General features: G+C 42.5%; 1 protein-coding gene across 1 annotated transcript in view; it reads left to right on the forward strand.

Moving 5' to 3' along the window:
- DGKI (diacylglycerol kinase iota) overlaps nucleotides 1-8,679 on the forward strand; it is a 419,366-nt gene extending 410,687 nt beyond the window's left edge. Inside the window, exons 32-33 of the mRNA XM_023514207.1 lie at nucleotides 899-998; nucleotides 5,066-8,679. Coding sequence (XP_023369975.1) covers nucleotides 899-998; nucleotides 5,066-5,182 — 217 coding nt within the window. The 3' untranslated portion in view covers nucleotides 5,183-8,679. The remainder of the gene's footprint in view (nucleotides 1-898; nucleotides 999-5,065) is intronic.
- The last annotated feature ends 2,938 nt before the right edge of the window (nucleotides 8,680-11,617 follow it).

Below are 11,617 nucleotides of genomic sequence, written 5' to 3' on the forward strand. Positions count from 1 at the left end.
GGCTCGGAGGAATCCTCCCACCTGTACTCTGCAGGGCAGGTCCACAACCAGTCTTCCCAGTTGGCAAGCCTGAAAGGGCTGCCCTCACGCAGGTGCCTTCTCAAGAGCTGCAATTGATTTTTCATGAAACGCTTTGGCCTTGAGCAGCTTGGGGGCTCACAATGGGAGTATCTCCCTCCCCATACTGCCTGTGAGAGGTGGGGAAGTGGCCCTTTCCCTTAGCCTCTTCCCACACTGAGCAGCTGGCCTCAGGCCTGCTGCCCACTGGGGCGAGCCTTGGAGCTCCCACTCTCCCAGAGTCCGGCTGTGCCTCTCAGATACCCCACCCGCTGCCCCTCCTCCTGCCTGCCATTCAGCAGGACCCAGCGTGGGTGTTAGCCTGGTTCTCTGAAGTTGAGTTCCCAGGGAATATTCCTCTGATGGCCAAGCAGTGTCTCCCAAGCTCCAGGGGATATGTCTGAGGGGCCACGCTGTTCCCGGCCTACTTCACCTGGCGCCCTTCACACTCTGCCCAAACAGAAGCCCCAGAACATTGCGTATTGTGTTCAGACACAGTCACACCATCACTCCACTCCACGGTGTCACTGAATCAAATATTAGTAAGTAGTTAAAAAAAAAAGGACTCCTAAGTTCACTAAGCCTTGCGAACCAACATTGTTAGAAAAGAGCTTGGAGTCCGATAGTACAGTGTAAGAATATCTGAGGATATTCAGGAAGTTTAGCTGCCCCTTTGCTCACCCCTCACCCCCGAATGTACCCTGCAGCCGAGTCTCAGCAGCCTGTGGAGAAGGAAGCTCAGGAGCTCCCAGTATCAGCAGTTAGGCGGGTCTGTCTCCTTACTACCCTCCTGCTGCTTCCAGCCCCTTGACGGGTGTTTTCCCATTTCATCCTGATTTAGGGGGGAGACCGCACTGCACAAGGCCGCCTGCCAGCGGAACCGGGCTGTGTGCCAACTGCTGGTGGATGCGGGAGCATCTCTGAGAAAGACGGACTCCAAGGTAACTGGCCGCGTGAGTGCAAGCATCCTTCCAGGGGCGAGATCGCGGGTGCTGCAGCCTTGGTCTGTGCCTATGGCACAGGCACCCATTCTGCGCTTATGGAAGTGCCTGGGGCTTTGGAAAAAGGAGGGAAAAATAGAGTGCTTCATTTAGAGAAACTGCAGTTTAAATGTATACACACAAAGGGCTGGTGCGTGCTTGCCTAGGGGGCTTCAAGAACCTCTGAACACTCTGGCCCTGGGACTCTGGGCTATTCTACTGAACACTAGCAGTCAGGGGAGCTGAGGGGTCAGGACCACTTTCAAAGGCCTTGGCCTGACTGCTGGGAGGCCCTTTGGGATTTCTCCTTTAAAATCTACGATTTATGTCACCCCATATATGAGTTCAAAGTGATTACCTACTGGCTCCCAGGATGGTGAGCCCTGGCGTGGAGATGGTTATAATCTCAATGTAGTTCTTTTTTAAAATTTTTTTTAATATTTCTTACCATTTGTTTTCTTCTATTATTCCCTAAAAGTTAACCTCAGAAATGAGATAGAATGGGAATTATAGTCATTGATGGGTGCAGGAATCAAAACCAAAAGAAAGTTAAATATGGCCTTGGACCAGTAGGTGAGTCCAAATCCAAATTCTCTTTAGCTCTCCAGTCCAGTGTTGCCTGTCGGTGACTCCACTGTTCTCATTGGTGAAAGAATACCCCACTGCCTTGTGGGATGACACGTGACCGCAGCAGGAAAGTCAGTTTTCACACGGGGCTTGAATAATCTGCCATGTTGCCGCACAGTAATACCTGCAGCTTTGCGGATTGAAATGTGGCTGGTATCCTTGTAGCAAGAGTTACTCACAGGTGGATTCCAAGTGTGTGGCTATCTTAGTAAGAGGGCTGTGAGGTCAGAAACTGATAGTGCGGCATGTATGCAGACCTTGACCAGAACATGCCAACAGGCAGAGGGGAGGCCACAGTCGGAAGGCTGGGATGGGGCTGTACCTGGAGTTGTTTCAGTTTATAGACAGCACCAAGAGAAAGGGTTGAAAAGTGGACAAAGCAATTGTAGCTTGGTGGAGTTGACCTGCAGTTAGAGGGAGACAAGGAGGAAAAGAGGAGGGAAAGAAAAGAGTTGATGTGGAAGGTCAGCCCCCACAGGATCCTGATAAGCTCTGAGAGTTTTAAGCACCCAGGGTAGATACCAAGAAAGGGCCAACAGCTTAACCACGGAGCGTTGCAGAGGAGAATGTTAATATATCGGTGAGGCCTTCATTAAGCAAGTACTGAGTAAACTGGGTTTGGGCTAATGAATATAGGCACGAAACACAGGTAAATAAGGCAGATGCCTGATTGAGGCTTAAGCTCCATTAGACCTGCTTCAGAGATGAGATAGGCCCGTGTGCAGGGCAGTTTGCCCTGGGGCTTTCTCTGACTTCCAGGCCACTGGCCAGCACCCTTGCTCTCTGACAGGTGACTGTCCTTGGCTGACTCAGGTCCTGCCCAGGCATGTCCTAGTTTCTAGTGTGTCTGTTACTTGCTGGCTAACTCACTGGGTAACACAGCACTTCAGCTGTGACATTCTTCCCAGATGATATTGGTGCTAAGATGTTTTGCTGTTTAACCTGACCGAGAAACATATACTTCCTAAGCAGGATTGGTGGGGCCAGCCTGTGAGATAAGGTTTGCTTTGTGGGAGCCCCTCACACCGTATCAGGACATCTGCCTGTTTGCCACACAAAAGCCAGGATTTTCTTTGAGGTTTCTTCTTGTTTGGGGTTGCCTATATGTGTGCTTGTGTCAAAATGAGAATAACTTCATGATTTTTATGATTATAAATATAGTCCGTCCTCACGTAGAAAACTAGCAATGGAGAAAATCATATACCAAAAAAAGCAAAACCAAAAATCGCTGGAGCTAAATACCATAAAACATTTCATGATCTGTCTTCTGATGTTTCTCTCTCTGTCTCTCTTTCAACTAGGCAAAGTCGTGCCATATATTCTACTGTATAACTGAAGTTTTCACTCAACTTTATGTTCTAGAAATCAGACCATATGAAGTAATATAGCTGAGCTTCATTCTTTTTTTAAGGACCCTTTCAATTTACCATTCAGTGACTTGATGCTAGGTTAAAGTTTGATATGATACTTATGAAAAAAATGAATTTTCTCCTGAAAATTTTTGGAAAGAAGCAGTATCCTGAGTCCTGAGAATTTCTCTTATTAGAGATCAATTTCTTAGAAGCCAACTCAAAGGCCCATCTCGGCCACCTCTCTGAATATTTGGAAGTTGAGATTTCCAACCTTATTAGTAATGAAAGTGAAATAGTCTGCTAAGGCTATATACAAGTTGAATAAAAAATGGTTATAGGAGCTTTAAGCTAGTGTTGAAATCTTAAAACCAAACTAAAAAAAGTAAAATTTTAGAAAATGTCCAGAGCCCTTATTAGTTCCCTTTTATCCACTACCCCAGATACCCTGGGAGGCTACTGAGAGCAGGTGAAATTGAGGTCACTTGGATCTGCTGGGGTACCTGAGATGCAGGCTGAGAAGTGTTTGATGGTTTTTGTAAAACTTGTGTGCGTTTGCACATGGAGCTATTTCCTTGGTACAAAGATCACACCTCCACCCTTTCCTTGGAACTTAATATAACTTTTTAAATAGATAAAGCTGTATCACTGAACAAAAATGAGAAATTTTAACACCTACAAGCATTCAGAAGAATGGATGCTCCCCTCCCTTTACTGCTGACTTCTGTTCATTATTTCAAATGTATGTACAAGTGTGTGTATACACAAATGTACAAAAAGCATTAGAGTAGGCTGTAATACATTACGTGATCATTTAAAATGGTGGTGTAGAAGAATTAATGACATACAAATTTTATTTGTTAATTTTAAGCAAAATGTATAGTTTTTTTTCATGATAAAGACTGCTTTACTGGTGGCAATTAGTACAAGTCAATAAATATTGATTCCCCAAAGAAAAGCTCAGTCTATTTACTAGATTACTAGTCCAGAGAGAGCTGAATGGAAGTGAACCAAGTGATGGCTGGGTTGACTGAAGTCAGTGCTTCTTCTTGGAGAGTGAAGCCACAGTCTGCTGACATATGGCACCTGCTGCTTTGCCCCCTGTGAGAGTCCTAGTGGCTCTAGACAGGAGGAAATCAGCTACCCACCCTTTACATGCACTGAAATTCCATTATCCTCTGGAAACAACCTTTGTTTCTCTGGAACTTCATTTTCAAAATGTCTGTGTGAAGCGATGCTTGGTCCTCTGTGCAATCTGATGAAGAGTCAACAGTCTCCAAAGCCTTGTGGCTCAGTTACTGGTTACTAACCGAATGCCGGAACAAAGATCCAAAATGTGGTTTTATTTTTGTGAAAATAATAACATGAAGGCAATAATGGTTATTGAGTGGAAGATGAACAGTGGTTATCTTCATTCAGTGGATCAATTGGTCATGTTTATTTTCTTCATTGTGTTTTTTAACTCTCCCAAGATTTTTTTTTTTCAGATTAATATGAGCGTGCAAATGGTTAGGATGCATCCCATCACTTTTGTATTCAGACATTAACTCACTTATTTGGAGAGATGAAGAATGAAGACTTTGAAAGCAGCAAGGAAAACCTTTCAGATTGTTTCTGATTTTCTGTTCCTTTCAGTTTCTGCTTGTGGATTCCCAGACTTTAGTACGACGGGGAAGTCCTAGACTAGAGACCCAAACTTCGGCTGCTCTATTTTTTCATTTAGTGATTTCTGTTTCCCCTTCCTCCAGAAAAGGTCTGTTTGCTCAACTCAGTAAGCCACTCTCAGACTCTGTAAACTTGTGTTTCCCCTTAGATGTAAACCCTGCCTGCCAAAAGTGATAAACTGTTTGTCTTTACTTTACCAATCTCATGTGTCTGATATAATGGATACATAAGATAATTTCAAAGCGTCCTGTGAATTCTAAAGCACCAGTGGAAGGATTCTTATTTTAGCAGGTAACCTTGGGGAGTTCTGTCGCTGTGATTTTATTTTATCTTTTTAATCTCTCACCAGGCCTTTGTATCTCTTTCCTTTTCACTATTCACCTACAGGGTAAGACACCTCAAGACAGAGCACAGCAAGCTGGGGACCCAGAATTGGCTGCTTACCTAGAAAGCCGGCAGAACTATAAGATCATTGGCCATGAGGACCTGGAAACTGCTGTTTGACCCTGCTAGACAGACAGAGAGAATGTGAGCAAGCGTATCACCTAAGCCCTCCCGGCGATCGGGCAGTTCCCCTGGAAGAGGCTGATGGAATCCATATACCTGTCTCTCTCCTGCAAGAATCTATCTGAGACCGTGCCACCAGTTTTTAAGGGCTACCATGATGTTCACCAGAACATGATAGCCCATTGAGAAAGAGGCAGGATACCTGGAGATTTGTGGAATACCGTAGGAGTTCCACAAAGTTCGATCCTTATTGCTTCCAGCAAGTAGCATGAACTTCTGTGTTCACCTGTATAATTTATTTTAAAGATTTAAAGGATGTTCGTATTAATGGCACTGCTCCCTCCTCCCCCATGCATTCATTTTTCTCTTGTACCACACAATTCTACTGTAACCCATCAACTTAAACAAATATATTATTTCTTCTCTTTATATTCAGTCTCTGGAGACCAGAAGATTATCTGAAGGTCTTCTACATCCCCCCCTGGAGGTCCTGCAGAAATCTAACTGTAAAACCACTTCCATTTCTAAGACGAAATATACCAAGACCATGTAGTGACTCTTTGCATGTCTCCACCCCCACCTTCCATTTCATTATACAGGAGCTGGGAAGTGCCACACGGATAACGTCAACTTGTGTGTTGTATCTCTGAGGTGTGGTGAGGTGGCAGGGGAGTCGTCTGTGCGTGGAGGTACCTCAGAGAGGTCACCCAGGGGTCGGCCCGGGCTGCGGGGCTGTGGTCCACAGCCTGCAGGACTGGTTCAGCTTGGGCTGTCTGGACAGCTCCGTACTGCCTACGTGTGGCCATCTTTGCCTTTTACTGCAAAAGAGATGAGCACAGAGGCCCGCGGCTAGTTCGCAGAACCACTCCATTTGAAGTGCTGTTTAAATGGAAGAGCAGAAAAGCTTAGGTGGGAGTTGTGGTTACAGGAAACGGAGCACTCTCATGTTTACTTTTAAACTTCTTTGAGTGATAACAGAAAGCAGCCTAATTGAGGTGAAAAAAAATAGCAAGAGCAAAAGTAGCAACATACGTCAACATGTCACTTAAGCAAGAAGACAGTGGCTGGGATGTTGCACAGAGGTTATTAACTTTAGACTCTTGGACACAGTAGTGGGAGGGGTCGGATTTTAAGTTTTTCTTCTCGAGGTTTGGTTTTCATTACTCCGAGTGAGCTTTGACCCAAGGTCAGAGCCTTGTTGAATAAGTTTGACTGCCAGAATTCTGGGTTGTTTGGCTCTTTCTGATGGAGGCTTCACCCATTGCTTGTCAGGTCCCAAGGTCTTACTTGATAATCTTATTTTACATGTGTGCAGTAGTCTAATATATTATTTGCCCTACTTTATTTTCCCCTATCAAAAGTTCTTAGGGCAAACCACTGTGGGAATCTAGCCAGAAATGTCTGTCTACTCATGGAATTGCTACATTTATCTCTGCCCCAGACTAGATGGTACTTACTGGTAACTACCTTAGGGACTCTGTGATAACCAAACTATCAGAAGAAAAAAGTTTTCTAATTTTTTGTTCAAATATCTGTTTGACTTGAGTATAAGCAAAAAATAAAAGTGGGTGTCCAAGGGTTTTGATTTTGGCTGAATCTGATGTCTCCCGAGCTTATTTCCATTTCCCTCTTGGACATAGCAAAGTCACTTTCAACTGTTTCTGCATGTGACCACAAATGACTGTCTCTCCACACTTAATTTGAAGGTTTAGTGGTGACATTTTGCTTGTCTGAATCGCATTTTGGCCACATATCACCGTTTTGAAAGTACAGCTATGGTATACTTTGTTACACGGGAACCGTCTTTCAGTGGACAGGGGTTTTATTTCCAAAGTCTCTCCACAGTTATTTCAAATAAAATTGCTGGCATTATTTTTCAGCTGTGGGAGAAGGGCTTTGTTGTGGGCAATCTATTTCCATGTATCAGCCTCAGAAATGGAACCAGCTTTTGGATTTTACAGTGGGGCAAGTAGGGGCTACAGTAGATTGTTTCCAGAAACTGGAAAAATGATGTTCCAGGAGAATTGAATTGCTGGGCTTCTGCTGGGAGGGTTTTTTTTTTTCCTTTCAGTTGATGGGACTGTCGAGGCAATGTCATGATGATAGAAATATAATTCTTAAAACAGACTGGATTCTGGCTTCAAATCATACCTTCCATTCCCTCAATTGAGCCAAACAATTAGCCAAGCAGCCAGTTACCCAGCTGCTACTGCTGGGGTGAAGGACTCTGTTTCCATCAACCACCATCTCACATCTCTCTGTGAACACTTCCAAGCAGCCCAGAGAAAATGTAGGGTATAGGTGGCTATGAGCCAATTCAAATACTCCAGTGGGAGACACGGATAAATCCCTGCTATGAAAAATGATGAGGTACTGACTACTACAGGGGTCCTGGTGCATTTGGAAGTTATGCCAAAATTTTTAAAAGTCATTAGAGTCCTACTTTATTGATGAGGAGCCATATGTAATATATCTTGGAAAAACCAAAGACCTCTAGAACTTTTATGCTTTCAAAAAAAAAGAGCAGAACAATCACATATTTAATGGTTTCAATATTAAATCACCTACTGTAGCATTTTTTTTTTTTAACAGAATACAGTATGTGACAGTCCCTGGCTTTAGAAAGAACTAAGGTCATATGCTTCTCAGTTTAAGTATTTTTTATCCTTTTTAAGAGGCAAATATAGAAGTCAGAAGCAAATGGTCTGGTCCTGGTCTGAAAACCCATGTAACTTCAATAGACATAAACATGTGTACCTATAGAAATGTCATTTCTACAGAGCCTCCTGGGGCAGTGTCCAAGGGACAGCTGGTTTAGCTGGCTCCACAGGGTTCTCAGCCCCCCATGTTGCCAGCGTTCTCCTCTGGGGTCCCCTTTATAGATTAGGCTGATAGATAAAGAATGAGGAGTTCTTAAAAGATAGCATTCTATAACTTTAAAGGTAGTCATTTTTGCAACCTTCTATTCCAGTGTTGCACAGTGAATGAAATAGGACAGTTCATCTCTGCTTTAGCACATGAGGACTTGATAAAGAAGAGGAGTGAGAATCAGTAAACGCATGCGGAAATAAACACCACCAGAAATCTCGCTTTGAGAGTTCATGTTTCCTCTATAGAGGTGTGATATCCCCAAACCAGCACAAGTTGTGAAACAGAATTGCCTGCAGATGCCCAGCCATGCCATCAGTGAGGACACACACACACCCTGTGCTCCCTATCCGCTTGGGCAGCTCAGTCTGCGCTAGGAGATAATCATAGCTCATCCTCTTTGGACCTAGCGACAGTCCCTTTGCCTAAAGGATTTTGGAAATGTATTTACTAGAATTCGCATAATATTCACGTCTTGGAAAACGTAATACAGCAGTTTCATTTTATTACATGCCAATTTTATTAACATCTAGATTTTGTTTATAAAAGTGGTGCGTACATGATGTCAACTGTTTTGATACTACAGATAAGTATCACATCAGAGTCCAGGCATTCTGTGCTGCTGTCTGTGCTGATAAGCCCTTTGATGCCGGTCAACACTGTTGCTTGTCTGTTATGTCAGAAATGCTACTTCACACGCAGGCCCATGTGCATGTGTGTACACACATTCACACACGTCTGGAGAACTTGATTTGTATACAGGATGTGTGTATCCACTGTACAGACACATATTGCATAGGTTTAGAAAAGAGAAAACATTTTAAAAGAGTGCTGATCAACAGGGAAAGATAGAAAGGTGGCAGAGAATTTTCACTCACTTTTCCTTCCATTATTGCTAAGCTTATTTCACTGCATCATTGCAATAGCTCATACGGCCTTGGCTGTGGGCTGTGTCATAAACCCCAGGTCCTCTCGTTCTTGTGCTTATCTTTGATGCCTTCCATGAAGCAGGAACCTATCTTGGCCCCCACGCTGTGCTCTTTCTAGATTTCAAGTAAAGGAAGGTTCTTCCTTCTTTGATGCTCACACCACATTTCAAGGCTGAGTTTACAAAACTAACACTCAGTAGGTTGTTTAATGGACCTAATCAGGGAAAGCAAGTGCAGGGGTGTGGAGGAACCTGGACGCCGGGGCGCACAGGCTGAAGCCGCTGCCTTCCGGTCGGAGCAGCTAATGGGATCACTGAGAACAGCGTGCGATCTTGTTCAATTATTCCATTTAAAAATAAAAATAGGATTTTGTTAAAATGGCTCCTCTTAACCACCAAATAAAACTACTAATTGCTGTCCTTAAATGGATTCTGTTAATTTTAGGGAAAACAGTAGAACAACATTTATTAAATTCGCTTTCTCTTACATTTATTTAGCATAAAATTGCTTCTGCCCACATTGTAATAGAATTTCTCAGTTCTTCTCCCCCTGAGTTCCATACTTAGCTGATTACAAGTCCCGCAGTCCTTTCTTGGTCAAGCTGCTCAGGCTGACTTGCACCCCCCTCCACTCATATTCCTCATCTCTTGTCCTCTAATTTTCTGGCCGCAGCCACAGTTCTGCACTCAGGTTTTCTGTCACTAGTGTCTCTAATTTTGTCATACTGTTAACAAATTCTGTCCCAGATATTGTGCCTGAAATGGATCAAAATGAAATTACCTTTTGGGGCAAATACCCATTTTGCCCATAGGACAAAGAAATGTCCTCTGATCTCAATCATCTTATGGGATTATGACAAACATAATTCTGAAAGATAGTCTATCAGGTTTAGCAAATGTCTGTCTTTGTCACATCAGAGTACACGATCACCGCGGCTGCCTCTGCATCTGTGTAGGGAACATGCCCCTTAACATGCCCTGGAGGACTGATTGTATATGTTTCCTACTCAGGAGGGTCGTCTGTGGATTTCAGGCTGTCTCCCCAGACTCTATGAGAACTCCAAACCTAAGTAAGATGCAGGACCCATGGACCTGTCCTCCCGGGACACTGAGATTCACTGAACTGGTGCGAAAAGGAAGGCAGAAAAAATAACTTTTAGACCTTTGAAACATTTGAATATTGGATAGTGTCGGCATGATGGACAGGTTCCAAAGTTGATTTATATGTTCAGTCATTATGTGTACAGTCATACGTTCAGGAGTTGATCATACATGCATCTATTTAATCATGTATTTGAAAAATCCCTTTATTTGAAAAATACTGATCACTTTGCTGCAGGCACCATGCTAAGGACGTGATAATGAATGCGAGAGATGGAACTCTTAACTACATGGAACTGGCATCTGGGAGAAAAGATTAATTCCATGATAAGTTCTGTGCAGGAGAATCCAGGGTACCCAGCATGTGTCGTACCAGCCTCTCTTTAGCCAGGATTTTAGTCCTATGAAAACAGATGTTAACTAAGGAAAAACAATGATAGTTTGAATTTCCACATCCTTAAAGTCTTCATGGCATTCTTTAAAAATGTATTTAAAGAGAAGACTTAGAAATGCTACTAAGTGAGGGTTAGGCCTTATTTATTACAGCTCAGAAAAGGAGGACAGAACTAGGAATAATAAACATGATTTGCAATGGGCTTTGACCAAATATAAAGAAAATGAGGTGTAAATATTGCCCAGCAGTGGAGTGAGTATCCTTATGGAGTTATATATTTTCAGCCCCTGGGAGCATTTAAACAGAAGGTACCTGGCAGACACCCTGTGAGGGGTGTTGTAATTAGAGCTGTGTGATTGGAGAAGGCTGGAATTCTACGATTTTTCAAAATTTTCTTTTAAAGCAGCGTTTTTGAACGGCAGCATTTTATTTTCAAAAACTCATTACAATCTTGACTTTTAACCTTCAAAACTTCACTTTGTAAGTGAGAAGCTTTAAAATCTTGATGAGAAATGGCCTTCGCTTATCACTTAAAATTTTTTTTAAAGCAATTAAGCATAAAATTAAGAGTTAGTAAAAAGAAATACTAAGAAATATAACTTAATTCAAAATACTTTTGGAAGCATTATGGGGTTTGATGAATATTCTTAGGGCTTGATAAGTACAGTCCTATTAGAAATCTGTCTTACTGTCCATCCAATATAAAAAAAAAGGACTTTGAATTGATGTACTTAAAGTTAAGCGTAATCTAAAATAACCACTGAAGAAAACTCTGCTAAAAAGACATTTTTGGAGCCAAGTAAATGTACATGAAAGGCAATCACGGAAAATTCCTTGGCTTCTGCTACCAGCACAGTAATTACGAGAGAGGATTTACCCATGGAAATTTAAAAAAAAAAGGCAAATCGTGATCCAGGTTTTCCCCCAGCTTTCAAAGATTCGATATTTTGAGCCAAATAGCACTCCGAAATGGGAGCCTTTGGTGGTTGGAAAAACTGAAACCATCTAGTTTCTCTACCATTTAGCATAATACACATAAAGCTTTCACTATATAATAGCTTAAACATACACCATTTAATAAAAACAATTTTAGTAATTTTAAAAATATTAGTGCTTAAACATTCAGATGCATTTTCTGACA

Source organism: Otolemur garnettii, unplaced genomic scaffold (genome assembly GCF_000181295.1).
Source record: "Otolemur garnettii isolate 467f Iridium unplaced genomic scaffold, OtoGar3 scaffold00049, whole genome shotgun sequence".
In the NCBI taxonomy this organism is placed as follows: Eukaryota; Metazoa; Chordata; class Mammalia; order Primates; family Galagidae; genus Otolemur; species Otolemur garnettii.